Source organism: Achroia grisella, unplaced genomic scaffold (assembly GCF_030625045.1).
Source record: "Achroia grisella isolate CSIRO2021 unplaced genomic scaffold, CSIRO_AGI_Agris_v1 utg778, whole genome shotgun sequence".
NCBI classification, from domain to species: domain Eukaryota; kingdom Metazoa; phylum Arthropoda; class Insecta; order Lepidoptera; family Pyralidae; genus Achroia; species Achroia grisella.
This window is the reverse complement of record NW_026713018.1, coordinates 534,780-562,280: the sequence shown is the minus strand read 5'-3', so window position 1 is coordinate 562,280 and position 27,501 is coordinate 534,780. Positions and strand designations below refer to the sequence as shown.

At 36.5% G+C, this 27,501-nt stretch overlaps 1 protein-coding gene across 1 annotated transcript in view; it reads right to left on the bottom strand.

Annotated features, from left to right (window-relative positions):
• Positions 1-27,501, bottom strand: part of LOC131850632 (uncharacterized) — a 103,279-nt gene that overhangs the window by 56,711 nt on the left and 19,067 nt on the right. The window contains exons 3-4 of the mRNA XM_059200933.1: positions 22,246-22,536; positions 19,300-19,497 (exon numbers count right to left, since the gene is read on the bottom strand). Of these exons, the coding sequence (XP_059056916.1) occupies positions 19,300-19,497; positions 22,246-22,536 (489 nt within the window). The remainder of the gene's footprint in view (positions 1-19,299; positions 19,498-22,245; positions 22,537-27,501) is intronic.

Sequence of the window (27,501 nt, the reverse complement as noted above, 5' to 3'; positions counted from 1 at the left end):
TTATAGATCCAATGATGATTCTTTATATTATATACATATACAGTGGACCCCCGGTTATCCGACAAACGTTTTGCAGGGCAGTGTCGGACCATCGTATTTGTCGGATTACAGAGTGCTGCTTAAGGGTCCTCTGCTTATAGTCCGGAATTTTTTACAAAAGAGTATCTTGTAATCCGACAAATTACAGATCCAGTGATAAGATTCTATGTTATATATGTATGTATGTATATGCACTCTGAAGTATATTGTCAAAGTAATATTCAATAATAAATAATGGACAATGTCGGATTACAAGGGGGGCCGGATTAGACAGGGGCCGGATTACCGTGGGTCCACTGTATTATTATCATTATAGGATTGGTCTGTAATAACAATAAGATTGAATACAAACCTTCAAGCACGGCCTATGTTTCATTAACGCGTCTGTATAATTGCGGACTTAGATTTCTACAACGCCGGCCACCATAAACAGCCGGTGAAAGTCCCGGCCTGTAATTACTGACATTTCTACGGCCCAAGGCAACTTTTTTTCCCTTGTTAGACGACTGTTTTGGGGCTTGTTTTAGTTATGCAAGGGGTCGATGACTGTCCGCTAGTTGTGCCACGAATTAGTTATGTAACAATTATCAATCTTGATACAATGTTTAATTGAGTGTTTTGTGTTGCACAAGTTGTTTTGTTATTTTTTGTCGATGAGATAATATTGACCCCGCCTAGTGACGGTGTGTATCAGAGAAAGTAACTACTAGGTTTCGAAGTATATTTAAGAGTTTAAATACGAGAATTTTCGTGGAGTTGGATGAAAAAACTGGTCTCACCTATCTACATTGACGTTGTTGTTACTGCAATCAGCTCATGACCACGTCGAGAGATGTAAAGTAGAGTAAGAGAGTAAAGTCGAGGTTTGGTCGCCGAAAAGACAACACTGGGCTTCCACGCTATATCTGAACTCTATACAACGCCTGATGATGCCTAGGACAGAGGTGAAACACGTGTCGCAATATGGGTACTCAATGTCGTATATATATATATAATAAAAAAAACTATTCAAAAGCGCTTATATTAAATTTATTTCAATAAAGATTATTTCGAATCTAAAAATTATTCTGTTTGCCACGACATTTTGTTTTTTTTTCTTTCACCAAGTCTCTGGAAACCTGTTATTTCTCTAGCTGTCCTAGTACAGAGGTGAAACACGTGTCGCAATATGGGTACTCAATGTCGTATATATATATATATATATATATATATATATATATAATAAAAAAAACTATTCCAAAGCGCTTATATTAAATTTATTTCAATAAAGATTATTTCAAATCTAAAAATTATTCTGTTTGGCACGACATTTTGTTTTTTTTTCTTTCACTAAGTCTCTGGAAACCTGTTATTTCTCTAGCTGTCCTAGTACAGAGGTGAAACACGTGTCGTAATATGGGTACTCAATGTCGTATATATATAATAAAAAAAAACTATTCCAGAGCGCTTATATTAAATTTATTTCAATAAAGATTATTTCAAATCTAAAAATTATTCTGTTTGGCACGACATTTTGTTTTTTTTTTCTTTCACTAAGTCTCTGGAAACCTGTTATTTCTCTAGCTGTCCTAGTACAGAGGTGAAACACGTGTCGTAATATGGGTACTCAATGTCGTATATATATAATAAAAAAAAACTATTCCAGAGCGCTTATATTAAATTTATTTCAATAAAGATTATTTCAAATCTAAAAATTATTCTGTTTGGCACGACATTTTGTTTTTTTTTTCTTTCACTAAGTCTCTGGACTCTTACTTTTGGCTGTCTCTAGAAATATACTGTGGATATAATGTATGGTATTGTAAGTTGTTGTAAGCTGTTTTTCAAATAAATAAAGATTATTTCTATTTCTAATTAAAACCATTGCGTGATATCCTAACACTAAACTCTAACAACCTCAATTCGATGAAGCTGTATGAGAATTTACGGAAGCCACAGCTCAACTGCATGAGCCATCAATCAACGGTGCCCATAAAAACTATGATATACGATTATGGTTCTTTGTTTCCCATGGTTTAAATGTCACTTGGGTTGCCTGTCGGATAATATGATAGTTATAAAATCAAATGCCAAATGAGCAATTTGCTTTCTACGTTACGTTAGTATTGATTACATTAGCTGGACCCGCGACTTTGTCCGCGCGGAATTTACCTTTATTTTTCTAAAATAAAAGAATTTTTCAAAATAAAAGTAGCATAAGTTACTCCTTATTACATCAGCTACCTGCCAAAAAAAGTCCTGTTAAAATTAGCCGGAACAAACAGACCGACAGACAGACAGACAAAAATTGTAAAAAGTGGTTGTTTGGTTTATGTACCGTATTTATATTCAAATGCATGTAGTAAGAACGGTTATTTCAATATCACAAACAGACACTCCAATTTTATTTATATGTATAGATTGACGGTCTCGGTGGTCTAGCGATTTAGCATACCGCCTTACTACCGAAGGTCGCGGGTTCGATTCGTCGTACATATGTATTCATGAGTATGGTTGTTTAAAATTGGAGTGTCTATTTGTATTATATATATTATCTGTTTATATTATATATTGAAATATCCGTTTTTTACTATACGCATATGAATATAAATACAGTACATACACCAAAATAACATTTTTTTGCAATTTTTGTCTGTTTGTCTGCCTGTCTGTTCCGGCTAATCACTGAAATGGCTGGACCGATTTTGACGGGACTCTTTTTGGCAGGTAGCTGATATAATAAGGAGTAACTTAGCCTACTTTATTTTAGAAAAATTAAGTTTAATGCCACGCGGACGAAGTTGCGGGAACAGCTTGTTATGAAATGTAATATATCTGGAAAATTCACACGATGCCATCTAGTCCCAAGTTAAGCAGAGCTTGTATTATACAAAAACTCATATAAAAACTTAGATATTTTTTTGTTAATACATACATAATACACAAAGGGTTAAGGGGATTGTAATGTGGACTAATGATCCCATTGTTAGCAATGTACTATATCAGGTTGACCTCCACGCGGATCCCCCTGGAAACCACCATGATAAATTCTTGGTGAATCACCATCCCATTAGCATCCACTAAAAAAAACACCCAGTCTGACACAAGCAATCATACTCATGAATATAAACTTATATACCATGCGAAGAATCGAACCCGCGAGTATCAACATTAGAGTTTGCTTAACCGCTAAACCATCGAGGTCGTCAATTATAACTTTTATTGTTACAATGAAATATAATTACATAATGTAATAAAAGACGAACTCTGTAACACTATGAAAAGCTAATGTGTAGGTTACACAACTATGTTCTATACGAGCTGAGTTATGATCTAATACCACTGCATTATGAAGACGGATATGTCTGTCTGTATAGTATTACAACCCAAAGTATGCGGCAGGTTCCTGCAGCCGATCCGGCTCCACATGTATTGGCTTGCCTTTCCTGTGGGATCAGCTGGTGAGGCAGAGAGGGTGATACAGGTCCTGGACAACCCTATGTTTCCTTAATTCCGTCCTAGGTGGAGAGGTCACGCACCCACATCAGCATTGCTGTGTGGCTAACAACACGGAAAGTGGCAGTTACCAGTTCATTATATACAGTATTATATAAAATTATTCCATATCGCAGATTTTCTATTCTATTCTATTTCAGCCGCCAATTAGCTGACTTTATAAGCCATTTCTACTGGACATGGTCGCGGCCAATTCATCAGGATGAGCTATCACCTGACATTCTCATCAACTTTTCAGCGCTCGCTGTTAGAGCAGGTGAATGTAAGTGTTGTAATTTATTATATTTGTACAGGTAAGAAAAAGAAATGGATTTGGTATACGGAGAAAAAATTATATTAGGATAGACTACTGACGATTGCAAACAATCAAAAGTGGCAATTCCTAGAACAAATCAACGAATGGCAAAACGCCTACTAAATCTGGACAGGCATAACATAAAAATAATGATAGGAACAATGACGGGCCACTGTCCCTTAAACAAAGATCTGCACACAATAGGTGCTACAGACAGTCCCCTGTGCCGGGGCTGCTTTGTAGCCGAGGAAACTGCCGCTCACGTAATTCTGGAGTGCGTAGCAGTGACCACACAACGCAATCAAATCCTCGGAACGGTGAGGTCGCTCCGTGAAGCCTGCGAAGACGCCAGGAGACTCCTGCGCTTCTGGGAGGAGCTTGGCTGGCTACTTTAGTAGTCTGGCTCTACACGCACAACGGCCCGAATGAGAGGCCAATTGCGGAACATGGAGTCCAACCTACATTACATTAGACTACTGACATAGAATAGACTGAAAGTAACAGAATACAGAAAAAGGAACTATATATTTTAAATACAAATTTAGAATATAAATAACATTTCTTCATTAGCCAGTTACAACAGTAAGAAACCATAATTGTCCATTACAAAAAAATACTCAAATAGCTTAGTTCCAATAGCCCAAAATACTCTAAGCAGACAGTGCATCGTTTCTGCATCTGTTATATTCCGCAATGTCTTATTGCAGAATCGTGAACGCAGCGTTTCGTGATATTTGACGTATGAACACAACATCACTGTCACGTGGGAACGTTGATGAAATGATAAACAAGATGATTGCAAACATTGCAACCATCAGGTTGTTCGCAGTTTCAATTACATAATAAAACAAAGTAAGGCATTTGGTAGGTCCAGCAAGGTGGACCGACGATCTGGTTAAGATCGCTGGAAAGATGCGAGCAGCGCAGGACCGATCGTTGTGGAGATCTTTGGGGGAGGCCTATGTCCAGCAGTGGACGTCTTCCGGGCCGCGATGATGATGATGAGTCCTTTAGTATCGAAATTTGCGGATAAAACTTTGTTACTACCGTATCTCTCATGAATGTAGCAGCATTCCGATATAAATACAGTAACTAGCTGACCCGCGTAACTTCGTCTGCTATTCATTTCCCCAACTTTTGCAATATTTTTCATTGCAGCTCCGCTCCTATTGGTCGTAGCGTAATGTTATATAGCAATCTTCCTTAAATGGGCATCCAACACAAAAAGAATTTTTCAATTCTAACCAGTATTTCATGAGTTTAGCGCGTTCAAACAAACAAACTAGCTTTATAATATTAGTATACTGGACAATCAAATCACACAACGCCATCTAGTAATGTTATATATATAAATAATTAGATTTGTGAATACATACATAATATACACAAATACATAGTCGCCGACTAAAAATGTTTGTACCGTGTAAGGAATCGAACTAGCGATAATTGTAAGTAAAACGGTGCGCTAACACTAAACCACCGAGACCATCATGAAGTATGAAATAAAGTAGTGAATTTATTACCTAAAACAAATAAAAATGTAACATAAATAATAAAACTATCATCTATAAAAATTTAAAAAAATCACCATAAGTAAATGTAAAAACTTATATAAATCTGCGATACCTCAATCTTACATTACAGCCTATATTTTTCGTTTATAGAGAAAGATAAAACTGTGACATCTCAATACAAGTACTTAAAAAAGAAGGAAAACTTAAAGAGAAATTAAACTATTTTCTTTGTAAAAAAGCTATTATAAAATTGAAGAATTTATAAATGATAATAATGTTTTTATAGAAAATATCTAACTTAAAATTCATAGTGACAATGTTATCTGATTGAACAGAGATACTTAAAATGTTGATTGTCGCAAGTTGTTAATTAAATATTACTTAATCAATATTTATTTAAAAGAGCTTTCTTCTTGCTTATTCTTCTTGTGAAAAAAAACTAGTTTATAAGAATAAAGATTATTTCATTAATATAATAGAAAGGTTGTTAATATATTAAATTAAATTAAACTTAATTGCAAAGTAAATAATAAAATAATAATAAAAACTAATATACTACCAGGCAATATACATTAATCAAAGTGATAAAACAAAACGTTGATTCACATGATCCAGCAGTTCATCGGTGCATGCGACGCGCGAACACGCGAGTGCAGTGTTGCCAGTTTAGTTGTTTTACCAATTGAATGGTAGATTACACCACTTTGAGTAAATTAGTTTCTTGTGAAATTTACAAAAAGGTAGATTTTACGGTGCCTTTTGTTAGCTGTATTTGTTTCTGGTGAAATTTTCAATGAAATTGAAATATAATAAATTATAAATATTTCATTTGTGAAGTTACGGTTTGGAAGTGTTGTGATTAACTTAACTTTTTGAAATTAGATTTAAAATTGTATAAATAATATTATATATATATAAATATTCTATAACTTAGTATTCCTACATATATAAATAATTGAATTTAAATCAAGTCAAATCAAAACTCGGTTAACAATATAAATAGTGTGTATTAAATACGGAAGTTTAGGAATTTCATGTATTTATTAATATCGCTTAAAAAAATTGTGACTTTAGAAATATAGTGGAAGTTTTTCTGCGATTACTCTAATGCTGTTGACCGTAACTGACCTTTACAGCTTCAGAGAACGATAGCGGGCGAGTGCTGATGGTACTCTAACCTGTGGAAGGACTTGGAGCGGCTCATGGTCAACTCCTGACTGACGGATATGACTTTAGTCTAAGGACACCTGTAAGTGTTCGAACCTCAGCTTAGGCGTCATAATTTCCAGCCCCGTTTCAATTGGACGGTAAATTAATTGATGGGTAATACAATGGGTAAGTCACAATTGCATTGGCAACACAGCCGCGGCGCATGCGCGTAGCGGGCACGCTTTTTACCGTCCCGCGTTCCGCTCTCATAGCCAGCAACGAACGCCCGCCATTACTAATACAAAATATCTCACCAAAACGAACGCTTCGGTCAATTTTTTTTAATTCTATTGTGGATTATAAACTGTTGGAAATTTCTTGCTTTAATAAGTTCTGGATTGTGCCAGATTTCAATTATATGGCGTTAGTGGTGCACGTGCCTCGAGTAAAATCCAAATTACGATTTGACTTGAAGATTCGCTAATAACAGTGAATCTTTTCGAAACTGGTTAAATTGTTTCTTGATTACTAAAGTAATAATAAACGTTTTAAAAGTTGATTTTAGTCTTAAAGATCGATAAATTAATTTTTTTTTTCTCCTCACAGAATATAAATAAGCTTTTATATACACTACTAGCTGTAGCCGCGACTTTGTCCGCGTGGAATTTAACTTTATTTTCCAAAATAAAAGCAGTCTAAATTACTCCTTATTACATCAGCTACGTGCCAATAAAAGTCCCGTCAAAATCGGTCCAGCCATTTCAGAGATTATATTTATGTACCGTATTTATATTCATATGCATATAGTAAAAAACGGTTATTTCAATATTACAAACAGACACTCACAAATTTTATTTATATGTATAGATGTATAGATTAATATATAAATATGTATAAACATATAACGTTAACCAAGTAAAAGGAGAACAATGGGAGGCCTTATCGCTGAAGAGCGATTTCTTCCAGGCAACCTTAGGATGGGGAGAAGCGATTAGACTTGAGTCTGGTCGAGGTGTAATAATAATATTCTCACTAGAAGTGATGTTAAAATAGACATCTGTGTCTGAATTATGTTACATCACTATAAAGGATCCAGATTTCTAACTTATATTTAATTTTTGCTAATTTCTCCTTCTTTTTAATATGCATAAGTGTTATGCGAAACTAATAACCGTATATCTAATGTTAAGGATATTTATAACTATTAGCGCATTTTATATACATATAAATGTCATTTAGTCGCTTTCACATATATAAAAAAAAAACTAAAATAGCTGTTTGTATAATTTTTATTACATACTTTTTCTTTAGTCTTTGGTCGACGCATAGTGTCGTCCCAAATATAATGCTGTATGTGGAAAATAGTGTTCAATTGACATGCTGTTGGTCAGCAGACCAACTACAAATGTTTGTGAGGGCCGTGCGAAATACTCGAACTCCGTTCGACGGATACGGTCTAATGTAAGGGCACTGCTGAGGGATCGAATCTCAATACTCGACCGATAATGACCAAATAGAGTCTCTAGTGTGAGGTGTGAGATGACATTCTACACTAGAAGTGAATGTTAAAATCAGACGGATACGACTCTAGTTACATCACTATGTGGAGGATCCAGATTTTCAATAACTTATATTTAATCAGCACAATTGCTAACTCCTTCTCCGACGGATACGATAAGTGTGAGGGCACTGAAAATCTCTAACTACTCCTGTTCGACGGATACGACTCTAGTGTGAGGGCACTGAGGGATCTCTCAATACTGTTAACGGATACGACTTAGTGTGAGGACACTAATCTATCTCTATACTCGACTTGTTATATAGGGCATATAAATACTCGACTCCTGTTACGGATACGACTCTAGTGTGAGGACACTGAGGGATCAATCATATATAAAACTCTAGTGTGAGGACACTGAGGGATCGCTGTCTGTATCGACTCCTGTTACGGATACGACTCTAGTGTGAGGACACTGAGGGATCTAATCACAATACTCGACTCCTGTCGACGGATACGACTCTAGTGTGAGGGCGAGGGATCTAATCACAATACTCGACTGCTGTTCGACGGATACGACTGTGTGAGGAACTAGGGATCTCAATTGACATGCTGTTCGACGGATACGACTCTAGTGTGAGACACTGAGGGATCTAATCCAATACTCGTCAGTCTGACGGATACGACTCTAGTGTGAGGGCACTGAGGGATCGAATCTCTATACTCGACTCCTGTCCGACGGATACGACTCTAGTGTGAGGGCACTCAAGGATCGAATCTCAATACTCGACTCCTGTCCGACGGATACGACTCTAGTGTGAGGGCACTGAGGGATCGAATCTCAATACTCGACTCCTGTTCGACGGATATGACTCTAGTGTGAGGGCACTGAGGGATCGAATCTCAATACTTGATGTGATAATGTTGTGAAATATAAATAGATTTTTAATATAATACGAGAAGCTAAAACTATGAACCCTACTGTTTGAAATTTGACGTGGTTATTATTTATACGTACGTAACCCCTTGATTTTTACTAATTATAGGTATTTATACCCTAGTGTGGACGTGTGACGGATGGAATATATCCAGTGACATTCAGTTTTGCGGTCATTTGGAGGACAAGGCTAAAATAGCCTCAAAAAAACTTGGTGTGCTCAGTAGAGTGAGACGGTATTTCACGGCGGCCCATCGCTTGCAATTATACAAGGCACAGATCCGGCCGCACATGGAATACTGTTCTCATCTCTGGGCGGGACCACCACAATACCAGCTACTTCCATTTGACCGCATTCAGTATGTTCTGAGGAATTGTTCAGATTAATACCAGCTGCTGAGTTTCACCACCGTCCCACCCGCCAGAAACTAAAATACTATCCTGATCATCTGAATGAATGGCGGTCCTCCACAGTGCGGTTTTCTAGAAACGTTTTGCCACGCACAACCACATTGTGGAATCACCTTCCAGCAATGGTATTTCCGAACCGATACGATATTGAAACCTTCAAGAAAAGAGCTTATTCCTTTTTAAAAGGCCGACAATGCACTTGCAATTCCCCTGGTGTTGCGGGTGTTCATAGGCGGCGGTATCATTTACCATCAGGTGAGCAACATGCTCGTTTGTCCCCGGTGTTATAAAAAAAAATATATCCAATAATGTCATATATATTTATGGGATAATGTCATATAGAATTGCTTTAAATGAATCTATATAAAAACATGTCCAGTTACCTGTCCATCTCGCCAGCATAGTTATGACTACTGACAAGTGTCACTTTCATTTAAAGTATGCAATCTGTCAGTCTGTATGCCATTACTCGGCGGACCGTATCGTACACGTTACTTGTATCATGTAGTTTGTGTGACTATAATGTGACCACAGACTTTTTTTTAGGTCACTAATTGCCCTTGTCTTTATAGAACTTTATAGAAAGAATACGAGCTGAGTTTCTTGTCAGGTCTTCTCATCTTGCAATCATTCCGAACTGACGGTAGATTTGACATATCATAAGAGTCTGTAATAGACCTACATGAATAAAGATATTCTGAATTTGAATTTGAAATCATTCCGAACTGACGGTGTACAGGACTCCTTACTTTCGGGCCGCTGGGTGGTACGAATATTTCTTATTTTTTAATATTTATATTTTATATTGGTTGCTATGGTTTTGTTATTCCTTCTATTGCTCTTGCTTTCATATAGTTTGTTACAACATATTCTTATATAATAAAAAATTCTCGTGTCACAGTTTTCGTTCCCATACTCCTCCGAAACGACGACCGATTCTCATGAAATTTTGTGAGCGTATTGAGTAGGTCTAAGAATCGGCCAACATCTATTTTTCATCCCACCGGGGTAGTTAGGGGTAGTCCACCCCTAAATTGTTATTTTTATTTTTTAGACAAAATTTTTAGATTCTATTTTTTTATGATACAACATACAAAAATACATACAATCCTAAATTTTCACCCATCTAACATCAACCCCAATTTTTGATAACGTTATTAATTTATATGGCAAAACAACATTTGCCGGGACAGCTATTGTCCCGGCAAACGTGCAGTATTTTTATAATACACTATTTCTTTTACATATTGCGCCTTTAATTACCACGATCGTTGGCTGCACCGACCCCAGCGCCCTACACAGTCCCACACAGACGGTAGATTTGACATATCACAAGAGTCTGTAATAGACCTATATAAATAAAGATATTGTGAATTTCGAATTTTGAATAAATTATAAGAAAAAATTTATATAACTATTAACAAAACCGCTAAGTAACGTTAAGGAATGTGTTAGCGTGTTAGCATGACTATTGTTGCGGTCATTTACTGTGATCTTGACTTTTGAAACACGCAATGGAATGGCAGTTATGTAGACGCATTCGTTAATGGAGTACGCAGATTCTAATAAATATGTTGTAAATGATAATAATCTTTTTGTCTCCCAAGTTTGAATTTAAAAAATATTCTATATTATTGTAAACATGTAATATTAATTTGAAAAGAATACGAGCTGAGTTTCTTGTCAGTTTTCTTATTTTTTAATATTCATATCCGAATTGATCTATTCCTTCTAATAGTTTGTTACGACTATATAAATAAATAAAATATTTGGTCAAATTGAATTCTCATGAATTTGAATTTGTAGAAAAAACTTAAAATTCGCGACATTATTATGTATTTATTATAAATTTCTAGGTTTATTGTTACATGCCTCCTCCATGTTAATGTGTATTTACAAAATAACAATTATTTAAAAGAGCAACACAACACAACAATTTTCTGACCATTCTTTCAGTTGTTTAATTACCACGATCGTTGGATATAAAATATATGTTCCACACAGAAGTGGTTATATTAATTAATCTAAAAGGTTAAAGATTTGAATTAAAATTATAAATTTAATTATTCTATTCACATCCTAAGTATTAAGGATACATACTATATTTACTGTGTGAACTTGGAAGGCAGTTATCACGCACTAATGGAGTACCAACAAACTAGTTGTAATTGTAATTCCAGTTAGTTCAAGTTTTGAATCAAAAAATATTCTATATTTTAAAAAATATATTTGAAAAGAATGGGAGTTTCTTTTTACATCGAAATATTTTGAACTGACGGTAGATGTGACATAGCATAAGAGTCTAGAATGATACATAAATAGATATTTGGGAGATTGAATATTTGAATTTGTAAAAAACTTAAAATGGACATTTTATGTATATAAATTTATATTCATTGTTATATCCTTATCTGTTAATGTGTAACAAAACAACAATTATTTAAAATTGCAACAGAGCGTGCCAGTTGTGTTTTGGATATTAAAGTGAATTGTATTAGCAATAGGTTTATCCCGGTCTTAGTTGGGCCTGGGGGGAGCTGCAAGTAGTGAAGGTGAGTGTTAATGCATTCTAAAAGGGCCTTTTAAACCTACACCCGTGTCACAAGTCACGGGCGCTACATGAGGTTTCCGGTATCCGGCTTCAAAGCCTCAGTCGTCTATCATAATTAGTGCTTCTTACATACGTAAGCACTATGGGAGGGTCTTTACTTTACTTATTTTGGATGACATGGGGGGTGGGGGAGTCTAGACGATGATTACGTCATCGGTAGTTATTTACTTTTTTACACGAATGTCAATGTGATGACATTGTCTTTGCTAAAAAAACTATACATTAATTGAAAAATGTTTACGTAAGCATTGGGGAGGGGGTAAGAGAGCTTACTGTGCTAACAAGGGGCATAGGGGGGTAGGGGGGGGTTAATCAATGTTATAAATCTGCTTACGTAATACTTGGACGGCCTCTTACTGGTATTTTTTTATAGTAAGTTAGTGATAAACTTGCATATGGATCATCAACTGATAAACGGTCACCACAGCCTATAGACACCTGAAACTTACTTTCATTTCGTAATTATGCATCTATAATAACATTACGATAGTGCTACCAAATTTAGATACAATTACAATAATGCCCCGATTGCTACGCTAGAGGCCGTCGTCGCGTGCGCCTGCGCAACGTGACGCGAATTATAATTTCGCTCCTGTTTACGATTTTATCCGGATTCGATGATTTCGTCGCTGTATCGAGAACGTATTAGAATAGCAAATTTAGACAAAGTGGAGTAGTTTCTTTTCGAAACCTAGATTTCGTTTAAACAGGAACACAGCATGTTGCACGTTGTGGGTATATATATATATATATATATATTTCGGACTATTTTAATGTTATTGGCCGTTGCAGTTTCACTAGAGGATAGGGGGCAACTGCAAATGACACTCCAAATCCGCAGAAGGACTTATAGAGCGGCTGAAGGCAAAATCCCGCCAGACTGATGCAAGTTTAGTCTGAGGGCACCGCTAGGGGTTCGAAACTCGCCTCAGACCGTCGTAATTTCGATCCCCGTTTGAATTGAACGGGGGTTCGATCGGGAGAGGATCGATTTTTTGTGTGGGTTTAATTCTATTGAGGTTGATATGACGGCCTTGGGGATGTAGGGGTTTAGAACATCGCTTTACGGACGATGGTCGCGGGTTCGATTCCTCTCCAGCACAAACATTTGTAGTCATAAGTATGATTGGTCTGGTGATTGGTATTTCAGTAATTAAGTATAGGAATAGTTCACCCGCCTACACTAATGATTTATATTGGCGGGACACCACTGAAAGATAATATGAGCATCAGATCAGGTCAGTTAGTCCATGGCTAATTTATCAGGAATTTCTCATGATAGTTCCCAGTGCGAACCGTGTGCAGGTCAACCTAACATGGTACATTGCTAGCTGGGTCTTCGAGCGATAGATAAAAAAATGTTATGACTATTCAAAAATGATTAAATTAAGTTTATTTGAATAAATGATTTTCTATTCTATTCTATTCGGTCCTCTACCAATCCCCCCCCCTTATAGCTAACAGTCACCACTTACCATCACGTGTACCGTCCGTTTGTTTGTCATTCCTAAACAAATTTAATCAAAAATTATTTATTCATGTATGACATTTTAGCCACTTATAAACGTCAAGTATTTTTGCATAAATATTTATTCCCTACTACTATATCCCTATTCATGTTGTTTTGCCTTAAAAATAAAAAAAACTTTGGGGTGGGGGTCAACCCCTAACATTTAGGGGGATAAAAAATAGATGTTGGCCGATTCTCTGACCTACTCAGTACGCTCACAAAATTTCATGATAATCGGTCAAGCCGTTTCGGAGGAGTATGGAACGAAAACTGTGACACGAGAATTTTATATATAAGATATATACTAGCTACTCGCCCCGGCTTGGCACGACTGTACAAGTATTATAGTATACATATAAACATTCCTCTAGAATCAGTCTTCTAAACTTCTAGAGTCACTCTATCTATTTAAAAAAACCGCTTCAAAATCCGTTGCGTAGTTTTAAAGATTTAAACATACATAGAGACGGACAGACAGCGACAGCGACTTTGTTTTATACTATGTAATGATAGTATATATTTAATAATAGTCATATTCCGACCATTGGTTTAAATTATTAGTTAGAGAATTATTTAGTAGTAGAATTATTATCATGGACGGCAGGTTTCGTGTAAGTAGGTACCTATATGCCAATCGTGCGTACGATCGGACAGTTCCGCATTGCTGCGGCAGCAAGTCGAGCTCGGGCTGCGCGCGCGCAGCTCCGATAAACACTGACATGTCTTCTCGTTAGCTCACCACTGCAACTTGTATTAGCAGATCTCTATCGCATTATTGTATCACTTGCTATATCCGTTGGCTTTAGTCGATGCTTTTCATGTATATATACAAATTTATGAATATATACAAGTGCATGGCAATAGTTGTTCATGTATAGTTTAAACATATAAATAAAATTGGAGTGTCTGTTTGTAATATTGAAATAACCGTTTTTTACTACATGTATATGAATATAACTACGGTACATACACCAATATAACATTTTTTCCAATTTTTGTCTGTCTGTCTGTAGGTTTATTTTAGAAAAATAATGTGAAATTCCACGCGAACGAAATCGAGAGAACAGTTGTTAATATAATAAATGCGATAATTTGTGACTATGAATGGATGTTTGTTACTCTTTCACGCAAAAACTACTGAACGGATTTTGATGAAACTTTACAGTAATATAGCTTATCCATCAGAATAACATAGGCTATAAATTTAACAGCTGGTAAATATATAATTTTAAAGTTTCACAGGTGCGGCGCGCGTGTCGTGTGAAACCACAGTTCATATGTGTAATACAACATAATTATAGCGAGCTGTATGTTTTATTGCTCCCGCCATTTTATATTTTATGATAGAAAGTTTTAATCGGCTAGTTACCGTAAAATATTGCATATATCTAATACTAGCTACACGCCCCGGCTTCGCCCGAGTGTACGTGTATTATACATATAAACCTTCCTCTTGACTCACTCTATCTATTAAAAAAAACCGCTTCAAAATCCGTTGCGTAGTTTTAAAGATTTAAGCACAGATAGGGACGGACTTTGTTTTATACTATGTAATGATATATAAACTCATGTCATAGGTTTCTTGTTTATACTCCTCCGACACGGCTGAACCGATTTTGATGAAATTTTACTTTATTTTTAAAGGTGGTAAGGGTGGTATTTTCTCGAGCACAATAGATCTATGTAGGTCGCAGTGCCAAGGTGCTACACATCTGACAATAACCCAAAGAAAAGGGGTGGTAACCATAAAAAAAATAACATTTTCGACAATTTTTTTATCATTTTATATTATGCGGCAGTATACAATACATACAACCCCAAATTTTCGTCTTTCTTGCCATCAACCTTATTTTTTTATAGCGATTTTAATTTCTATGGCAAAACAACGTTTGCCTGCACAGCTAGTATGTATATAAAAATCTCATGTCACAGTGTTAGAAGGCCATATTTCTCCGAAACAGTTTAACCGATTTTGATCGAATTTTATACGTGTACTTGGTATGTTTAAAAATAGATTTTTATCTATTTTTTTATCCCTAAATGATAAGGGTGGCTCATTTGAATGTTTGCTTTCGTATTGGGTATTTTTCTGTATGTATGCAATTACAAAAAATAATGTATTTTAATCAGTAGACTAGTACTCATAACATAGACTCCCCTTACGTTCAAACTAGATGGCGTGTGAATTGTCATAAGTTAAAAAAATACTTGACCACAGCAAATCGTGATACGTCGTATGTTTGTATGTTAATATGTTAGTAGGTAGTAATTGTTATGTGTGAATAAAAAAAGATGATGAGCCTATACAGTATGAAGGTCACACCGGTCACGCGCGGTCAATTATGACATACCTTATCATAATTTAATCTTTAACATGAAGTCATAATTATAAATTGAAAACAATAAAAAAGACAATTAATTACTTGAACATTTTTGATATGAAACAACATACAACCTATCAAGAAATCACCAACATTGCACATTACCTATATTAGTGTTAATAATCATAGTATTAACATCGCGCATACTGCCATGACGTGGTCGTCATCCTACTGCATCTGCACATCGTGCAACACCCCCTCCGATCGATCCCCCGTCCAATTCAAACGGGGACCGATGTTACGACGGCCTGAGCCGAGGTTCGAACCCCTAGCGGTGCCCTCAGACTAAATTCGTATCCGTCAGGCGGGAGTTGGCCTTCAGCCGCTCCATAAGTCCTTCCTTTGGTTTGGAGTGCCATCTGCACTCGCCCCCTATCGTCCGGTGAAGCTGTAAAGGCCAGCTGCGGCCAACAGCATTAGAGTAGTCCGAAAAAAAAACCGTGCAATATTTGTGTATCTGTGGCGCATTGCGTTTGCGCGGGAAAACTAACTACAAAATGGTTTCTTTTATAGAATTTCTAATTTACTGTTGTACTCCTGATTACTATTTTTTTATACTGGCCTACTTCTTATATATAAAAGTCTCGTGTCACAATGTTAGTTACCATACTCCTCTGAAACGGCTTGACCGATTTTTATGAAATTTTATATGCATATTCAGCAGGTCTGAGAATCGGCTACTATTTATTTTTCATACCCCTAAATGATAAGGGTTGTCCACCCTTAACCCTTAACCCTTGTTTTTTATTTTTAGGGCAACATTTTTTTTTGCCATTTAACAATACATACAACCCTACATTTTCAGCCTTCTATCCCCAATCTCTATTTTTATATAGCGTTATTAATTTATATGGCAAAACAATAGGAAGTGCAATACAATAGAGTTTGCCATGACAGCTAGTAATTATATGTCTGAAATTTACTTTTATTAAAATAAACTACTTATATACAACAAAACATATAAATACAACCCTATAATGATACGCTAACAATTAGTTTAAATAAAGTTTACTAAATCAAATAAAAAAATATTTATTCACATAGGACATTTTAGCCGCTTATGAACGTAAAATTTTTTGTATTTATATATTTTCCCTACCGTCCAGTTCAGTACACAGATTCAATTGAGAGTTGGTTAGAAACTTAAAATTCATAGCGCTGACAATATTATCTGATTGCACTAAGAATGAGTGCATAGCGATTTCTATGTTATAGTGTAATTATTTATTTAAAAGAACAACACACAAGTGTCTTGCTCATTATTCTTGTGATGAGTCTGCGTTCCGAATGAGTGTTAGAATAAAAAATATGACTATTCTTATAGATGATTATGGAATGATGCTCCCGCCTGCGTTAACGGTTTACGCTGGCGGGGCACCAGTTGAGGATGATAAGATGAGCATGAGGTCAGGTCAGTTAGCCCATCGTGGTAAATTCACAATGAATTTATCACGATGGTTTCCAGGGAGACGACATTCTCCAGGTCAAGTCTCCAAGAGGTCGACCTGATATGGTACATTGCTAGCAATGGAGTTATTAGTCCATGCGGGTAAATGATACGATGTTGTTGGTTGAGACGATGTATATTACAGATGATAATTGATTGACAATATGTACATTTTTTTTCAGACTACTCTAATGCTGTTGGCCGCAGCTGGCCTTTACAGCTTCACCGGACGTTAGGGGGCGAGTGCAGATGGCACTCCAAACCAAAGGAAGGACTTATGGAGCGGCTGAAGGCCAACTCTCGCCTGACGGATACGACTTTAGTCTGAGGGCACCACTAAGTGTTCGAACCTCGGCTCAGGCCGTCGTAATATCGATCCCCGTTTGAACTGGACGGGGGATCGATCGGAGGGGTCAACACTCGTGACCAACGTCAACACCCGGGGGCGCCGGTGTGGAGCGCCCGGGCGCGCGTAGGCGCCCGGCTGAATGCGCGATATTGTGTGTTTGAGGTCGTCGCCTTCGCCGGCGAGGACGGTGTCGTGTGTGTGTAAAAGTGTGGTCGGGGTGGAACGGGTGGACCCGTGGGGAGATTGCCTGCCGTTATGGGGTCGTCGGGGTCAATGAGAACGTCCCTCGGGCGACGTTGTCGCGTATATCGGATAATATGTACATAAAAATATTGATCTTATATACTAAATGACAATAGGAAAATGTAAGGTGGGGTGACACAGTTTAGACACGGCAGCGCTCAGTACACAATATTGAATTTGTCTTACTAGCCATTATTAAATGCAATTATTATTTTGATGTATCTAGATAACTGTGTATCTAGATACATCAAAATATATGCTTGTATTGAGTTTATTTGAATAAAGATTATTTCTATTTCTACTTAAAACACCATATTTCTTGTACTGTATATATGTAATAATAATACTCCTTCGACAACCTCGGTGGTTTAGTGGTTTAATACACTGCCTTACTTCCAATAGTCGCGGGTTCGATTACTCGCACGGCACAAACGGTATTAGAAAATAAAATATCTATTTATTTGTATCAGTTATCTAGTACCCATAACACAAGCTTTAGCTAGCTTAACTTGGGTATAGATGGCGCTGTGTGAATTGTCCTGAGATTATTATTATTAAAATAGTTTTTGTTTTAATTTTACGGAATTGGAAGGAATATTGCAATGTTTAATTTGTTGTATTAATAAAGTAAAAAATTGTTCAGAATGTATTGTAAATTGAATTTTGATAGTGACGCCACGGAATGTTCGACAAGAAGTGAAAAAATTACGTTCTAGATGTTGTATGCGTTCCAAATTTGAATCTTATAATTTTACTCGCTATTCCCGCGACTTCGTCCACGTAGAATTTAACTTTATTTTTCTAAAATAAAAGCAGCCTAAAGAACTAAAAATTATTTTGTTCGTCTTAATTTATTCGTTGCATTGGGTACTGATAGGTTCAAACTAATACATTTACATCCTGCATCATCCCTTATTTTATCCCCATGGGGGTTGAATTTATCAAAATCTTCATCATAGTAGCTCCAATCTTTAATTTCAGTTCAATCAGTCGAAAATCTAAGAAGATTTATACAAACTTTCATCCTCTATTTTATCCCCTTAGGGGCGCAATGAATTTATCAAAATCAAAATCCTTAGGGGATGCCTACGTCATAGTAGCTTTATGCATGCAAAGTTTCAGCCCGATCGGTTTAAAATTGACAAAGTTTTTCTATGTATAGTATATATGTATTTACGAAAAAACCTAAGTATTTGTATCAGTTGTCTAGTACCCATAATACAAACTTTAGCTTAACTTGGGTCTAGATGGCGCTGTGTGAATTGTCCTGAGATTATTATTATAAATATGGTTGTATATGGTCGTAGTATTTATTTGTTTTTATTGCATAATCTTTAGGTATATTTGTTTCCCATGGTATACAACAAGTGCCTGCAATAGACCTACATGGTAATACCACAGTTTGATGTGATCGACTTACCGTGGTGGCGTGGTGGGCGGGCAATAGCACGACGGGTGTGTGGTGCTTCCTAGCCTTCCGCACGCCGGGCCGACGGCGACCACCCGTGGTGGTGGTGGTGAGGGCACCCTGGTGGCGACCCAGCCAGTGCGTCACCAACTTCTCCTTGCTATTCGCGCTGCCGTACTCCGCACCTGACGCCGTAGTGTCTGTACTCTCCTATTGTACAAACAAATGATTTACCGTTTACTGTTTATAAAGGAATCTGTACTAATATTAATTGCGTAAGGTTTTACAACAAAATACCAGAGTCTGTTATAAATCTGCCTGAAAAAAGGTTTAAATATCATATAAAATACTTCTATAGCTTAAAAGCTTACTATAAAATTGAAGAATTCGTTAACGACAATAATGTTTTTATAGAAAAACTTAAAATTCATAGCACTGACAATATTATCTGATTACACTAATAATGAGTGCGTAGCGATTTCTATGTTGATTATCGCATGCCTCTTACTTGTTATACTGTAATTATTATATAAAAAACATCTATTAAAAAGAGCAACACACAAGTTTCTTGCTCATTCTTCTTGTGATGAATCTGCATTCCGAATGAGTGGTAGAATCAAAATATACTAAAAGTGGTTGTAAGGAGTTTATTTGAATAAAGATTATTTCTATTAAGATGAGGTAAAGTTTGTGAATATTTGAGGTTGTAGGAGATATGTGTGATTGTAATAAATATTATTCTATTCTATCCTATCCTATCCTATCCTATCCTATCCTATCCTATCCTATCCTATACTATACTATCCTATCCTATCCTATCCTATCCTATCCTATTCTATTCTAATTAATGGGGTATTCCAATTCCAAATTACGAAGAGGAAAACTTTTCTGTGGATGAGCTAAACGAAGGTATAGCTTAAAAGCAGTTTAAATCTCTTCAAGGGGAAACCGAGGTTTACCCATCCGGGTCCTGTTTATTATTCCAAATGTATAATATATTTTTTAGATTTTATTTTATTTTGTTACTGTCCAATTACATTAGTTTGTAATTTTGGCAACTTATTGTAAATTTTTATGATTACTTTGTTGGCAATAGTGTAGAACTTAAGTGCTATCGTTGTCGTGGATCTCTTATTGTATTAATCTAAATATATATAACTCAAAGGTGACTGACATAGTGATCTATCAACGCACAGCCCAAACCACTGGGTTTTGGTGTATGTACCGTATTTATATTCATATGCAAGTAGCAAAAAACGGTTATTTCAATATTACAAATAGACACTCCAATTTTATTTATATGTATAGATGTCAGTTATGGTAAAGTTTTAATACAATATTTCAATGTATGAAAATGATGGTAATATTCCCATACTCGTGCGTTGAACAGAAGGTCAACGATTCAGTCAATTCGGATTCACTGCAAAATCGATTGTTCACAAACAATCGATGGAAAGCTACGCATTGTGGCATCGAGCGACGGCAGTAGGCAATATTCTCAACTGTCATAAAACAATGTTTACTATTATCTTTGGGATATCTATTGTGTGAGTTGCAGGGGCGGATCTACCTACTGGCTGCAGCCCAGCGCCCCGTAGATATAAAGGGCCCCAGCCCCACTGATAACAATAGGCGATATTTAGGTTAAACATCTATAATATTAAATAACGTATTTTAAGGTTGGCAACCCTGAGATCAATCAACCCATGTGCACTTGGCACATCTATCGAAAGGAACGGGGAATTTCTGGTCGCTTGTTTTTGGTCGGTGTATTTTTTTAGTTGAGTAATATAATTAGGGCCCTAAGTTTTAGCCAAACAGTTTTAAACAAACTTTCATCCCCTATTTTATCCCCTTGGGGATAGAATTAATCAAAATCCTTTCTTAGCGGATGCCTACGTCATAACATCTACCTGCATGCCAAATTTCAGCCCGATCCGTCCAGTGGTTTGGGCTGTGCGTTGATAGATCACTATGTCAGTCACCTTTGAGTTATATATTTAGATTATCAAACAATAAGACATTCTTTCCGCCGATAAGCAGACCGTTCAGTAGCTTATCCATTAGATTAACATATAGGCCATGGGTGACCAACTTGATTAGACCCAAGATCTCCTATCAGTAGCTTATGCATTAGAATAACATATAGGCCAAGGGTGACCAACTTGATTAGACCCAAGATCTCCTATCAGTAGCTTATGCATTAGAATAACATATAGGCCAAGGGTGACCAACTTGATTAGACCCAAGATCTCCTATCAGTAGCTTATGCATTAGAATAACATATAGGCCAAGGGTGACCAACTTCATTAGACCCAAGATCTCCTATCAGTAGCTTATGCATTAGAATAACATATAGGCCAGGGGTGACCAACTTGATTAGACCCAAGAACTCCTATCAGTAGCTTATGCATTAGAATAACATATAGGTCAAGGGTGACCAACTTGATTAGACCCAAGATCACCTTTCAGTAGCTTATGCATCAGAATAGCATATAGGCCAAGGGTGACCAACTTGATTAGACCCAAGAACTCCTGTCTACTATTGAAACTCTGTGGGACCAATTACATACTTACTGAAATCTTAAATGAAACAGCACAGTTCAGTACATCATCACGGAGCATTTTTTTATTTTATTAAGAGAGAAAACATATATGTGAAAATTATTCTTAGTAACTAAGTACTTATTTATATTAGTGTGAGTATTGCGTCTGAGCATCTTCCACTAGTTTAGCATAATCAGGTTTGTAGGTGGGAAATTGGCAACCTTTTTTACGGTTACATTGCGTAGTGTGGTCTACGTATTTATATTTTTTGCCTTGCCACGATCTATTGGACTAACAGTCGCGATCGACCTATTGGCCACCCCTGATATAAACTATATTTTTTATTGAAATTTAACGCGGATGAAACCGAGGGCACAACTAGTAAAGCATAAAACAACGATTGACACTGACCTTCTTTTTCTTCAACGTCTCCCCCTGCAGCTTCACCTCCAGGTCCTTACAAAGCTCGTGGTTTCTAATCTTTTCTTCGAGAACCTTCTTTTCATCGACGTGTATCACGTACGGCTGAGTTTTGAAGGTTGGATCGAATTGGTTGTGGTCGAACGCCTGCTTTGGACGGAAACAGGGGCATATACGCTTGGAGAGGTGGTATATGCTGATGATGCAGACCAGACAGTGGACGCTGGCGATGATGAGAAGGGCTATGTTGGTGAGTACAGGCGTCCATGCTTCCATTTCATCCTGGTGACAATAACAAAGGAGACTTTTAAGTTTTTTAGTCTAAAACTCTTAGCCGCAGCTGGCCTTTACAGCGGACGATAGGGGGCTAGTGCAGGTAGCACTCCAAACCAAAGGAAGAACTTATAGACCGGCTAAAGGACAACTTTCGCCTGACGGATACGAGTATAATATGATGGCCCGAATTGGCTAGTGTAATTTCGAACCCCGTTTGAATTGGACGGGGCATCAATCGGAGAGGTTTGTAATTTGTTCGTACGTACGGGGCCAACTAAAATCCAGCCCTAGAAAACCATGTTTCCAACACTATGGTCAGTGGTCCCCATTAACTCTGGTGTAATGTATGTAAATTGTGTTTGTTTTTTTTTTATTTCATTATTATTATGTATTAAGTGTCAAAGAATTATATTTTGTTCTATTCTACGTACATAAAAAATAACTCGTTTATTTGTGAATTAGGGACAACCAGCAGATGTATGAAACTGCTTCGTAAAATCTGGACAAGAGTTTGTTCATATACAACGCTATATTATGATTGAATATGAAATATAAAATACATATATTGTAATTTATATAAAAAAATATATGACATTTTTTTTAGGACAATTCACACAGCGCCCTCTAGAAGCTAAGCACAGCTTGTGCTATGGGTATTAGACAACTGATAGAAATTCTTACATACATACATAATAAATTGAAAACACCCAATACAAATAATCGTACTCATGAATACAAATGTTTGCACCGTTGCATCGAACCCGCGACTATCGGAAGTAAAGCGATGTGCTTAACCGCTAGACCACCGAGAGCAGAACCAGACTACAATCAGGCAGATGACCTGACCAGTTCTGACCTCTAGCTATAAATACCCGGCTGTGAGATCCACAATTAAAACTCACATTTAGTTAACACGCCAATTTTTATATATCACACAAACAGTGGTCGAGAAATGCCAGGATTAACACATTCAAAAGACCTAATATCGGGCTTCTCGACCAAATACTCCAATAGATTACTGCTATTGAGTAAAAACGACATATGCATGATGACTAGGGCCCTCACAGGACACTGCAAATTAAACAAGCATATGGCTAAACTAGGCCTATGCACGACAAGTATCTGCAGATTCTGCCAAACTGAAGAGGAAACGTCGCTTCACATCCTATCTGGTTGTAGCCCACTCATGCATAAACGAAATATCTCCCTTGGAAAGTTTACACTCTTTCCCGAGGAGATAAAAACCATCGCTCCTAATAATCCTTCAATTCTTGTCCCTGACGGGTCTAGGTAGCGAACTCTGAAAAGGGCGAGCACAATAGATCTATGTAGGTCGCAGTGCTACAGGTGCTACACATCTGACAATAGCCCAAACAATCCAATAAAAAAAAAAACAGTGGTCGATTGTTATGACTATTTTTATATTCGACAGAGTGTAGAGTTAGTTGCATGTCAATTAGAAATTGCAAGCAATATAAAAAGATTATATATATTTTTATATTGCTTGCAAGTTCTTCTAAGGATGGACGGTTAAGAATTGGCTGTCATATGGTAATTTTTAGTGTCCGAAAATATTTAAGTAACACAAACACTTTCACATAATTTTCATGCCTGTATGGTAAACATTGCTGATCAATCAATTTCATGTAACATCTTATTTACTGTACCAATATTTCGCAAATAAATTATTTCATTCCATTTCATTCCGTTTCATATCGTTATAAGCAATCATACTCATGAATACACATATTTGTACCGTGCGAGGAATCAAACCCGCGATAGTAAAGCGGTGTGCTAAACCACTAAACTGTTATCATTAATTTTTCAAATTTCAATTCAAATTCGTTAAAAAAAACACGCGGACAGATACAAGCAATTATACTCATGAATACACATATCTGTACCGTGTGAGGAATCGAACCCGCGATAGTAAAGCTGCGCTAAACGACTAGACCTCAGGGGCCGTCAAATAAATGGTTTATCTATCTGTCTGTATTCGTGAGTGTAACTCGTGTATTATTACGGCTAATCGGCGGATGATCATAATAGAACCTTGACCACATAGATCTTTGTACACCTCTGACACTTTAGCAGGTACATACACACATACATACATACAAAATTAATGGATGTATGACTCATGTTACATTCACACGATACAGGTTGTAATAATTGAATAATTTAATATGTATTATTATCTATACAGAGTGTCTATTTGTAATATTGAAATAACCTTTTTTCACTACATGCATATGTATATAAATACGATATATACAACAAACAAACATTTTTTACAATTTTTGTCTGTCTGGCTGTTTGTTCCGGCTAATCTGTGAAATGGCAGCACCGATTTTGACGGGACTTTTTTTGGCAGTTAGCTCCTGTAATAAGGAGTAACTTAGGCTACTTTTACTTTAGAAAAATAAAGTTAAATTAATCGCGGGAACAGTTAGTTATTAATATATTACTAGTAGACCCAGCCACGCGTTGCTGTGGCTAAGGTTCTTGAATAAAATAATATTGCGACTATAAATTGAGATGTGAGCTATCCTATCTTTCAAGTTGGATCAAATTGCACACAATGTGCAAATCAAATTTGCAATCGATTCAGTTGTTTATAAGTCCATCGCGGATAAACAACTTGACACGTAATCTAAGGTATATATATATATATATATATATATATATGCGATCCTACTTTCCATCAGGTAGTCAATTAGCTTGTTTGCGGTTAATACAAAAACAACCCTATTTAAAGTGGTTTAAACTAAAAATCAATTATCTTCACTCAAATATTGATATTGAACGTGCATTCCGAAGCCGTAAAACAACATGGTTGGGGAAAAAATATTTTTGATAAATTAATTTATTTAAATATTATTGTAATGGTCAGTCGGCCGGCTCAGTGGAGCGTGTAACTGTGCTTTATGGGTATGGGAGTCGATTCTAACTTTGTTATGCTAAAATTGTTGTGACACCACTAATGTAACGGGCGTGCCAGATCGTAATTTCGACAATACGTTTCTCGGCTGCTAACTTCCAAAATGGTTAAAATGCTCAGAACATGTACTGCATACCTAAGTCATAAACAAGCAATCTATATTCGAACTCTGGAGTTGTCATTTGTTTTTTATTAATTTCGTATTTTTTTTATTTTCCCTACTTTTGTAATTATCGCATGCCTAATCCTTGTTAATGTTTGTTCCACACAAGTTTCTAGCGTCTTCTTCTTGTGATGAGTCTGCGTTCCGAATGAGTGGTAGAATCAAAAAATGTGACTTATATATATATATACCAAAGTACTTTATACGAATAAAGATTATATCTATTTCTATTTGGAGTAAAGCTAGTTTCAGCTTTAGAATATTTCGAAAAATGAATAACTTAAGTTTTATTTACTGTTATAGAGTACGAAATATCGTATGTATATGTTATATACCACGCATTTAGTTCATGGCAACACGCATGTCCTACCACATACCACCATTTACAACATTGTCTAATGTGATTAGCCATTCACACGTTGTCAAATGTGACTGCAGAGGTGACCTTCGACTGTCTATACACTGCACCTATTTGTAGAATGTATTTACGCTCCACGTACTTACATACCATTGCTAGAGTTTTATGCAACTTTATGTTTTTATTACAGTCGATTTTTTAATCTCGGAGACTATTGACAGGTGTAAATGTCAAATTCCAAGTAAGTGTAAAGTGGCTGGACTGGCTTGGAGAAGGACAGAGGAATGTGGAGTCTGTTGGGAACAGTATGGGGAGAAGGACAGAGGCACATGGAGTCTATAGGGACTAACATGTGGAGAAGGACTGAGGAATATGATGTCTATAGGGACCGATATGTGGAGAAGGACAGAAGAATATTGTCTATTGGGACCAACATGAAGGGAAGGACAGAAGAATATAGTCTATTGGAACCAACATGAGGATAAAACTGAGGCACATGAAGTCTATTGGGACCAACATGAGGAAAAATCAAAGGCACATGGAGTCTATAGGGACTAACATGTGGAGAAGGACAGAGGATTATGGAGTCTATAGGGACCAACCTATGGAGAAGGACAGAGGAATATGGAGTCTATAGGGACCAACATGGAGAGAACGACTGTCCAGTCCCCTCAAACAGTGCCCGTTCACGAGTATGACGGATGATTTTATCGTAAATTTAGTAATGACATATTGTAATTTAAATATGTAGTAATGGGTGAAAACTGTGATCGGTGCAGCCTATGTTGTAAATAATATAAATGACGGTAGATTTGACATATCATAAGAGTCTGTAATAGTCCTACATGAACGAAGATATTTTGTATTTGAATTCGAATGACATAAACATTTAATTGTTGAATAAAGTAAAATACGTACTATAATTGTTGAATAAAGCATTTATCTATCTATCTATCTATCTATCTATAGTCACAATTAATTAATTTTCCACCTGGGGAGAAGTTCGTGAGAATATTTTTTTTGTCTAAATATATATAACTCAAAGGTGACTGACATAGTGATCTATCAACGCACAGCCCAAACCACTGGATGGATGGATGGATCGGGCTGAAATTTGGCATGCAGGTAGATGTTATGACGTAGGCATCCGTTAAGAAAGCATTTTGTCGAAGGATGAAAGTTTGTATGAAACTTTGTCAATTTTAAACAGATCGGGCTGAGACTTTGCATGCATAAAGCTACTATGACGTAAGCATTCTCTAAGAAAGAATTTTGATAAATTCCACCCCTAAGGGATAAATTAACGTGAGCGAAGCCGCGGGCAAAAGCTAGTTTATTTATTTATACAAATTGCAAACATTTCAATTTTATCTAGACACGCGGTAGCGTGTCAAAGCCGAGTTTCAAGTAAACTGGCAAGCAGCACCGTGTGTATATTTACACGAACCATTTGGAGCTACTTTTGACCCCCTCATAACTCAAAAACTCTTTCACACAAACCTGTCAAAT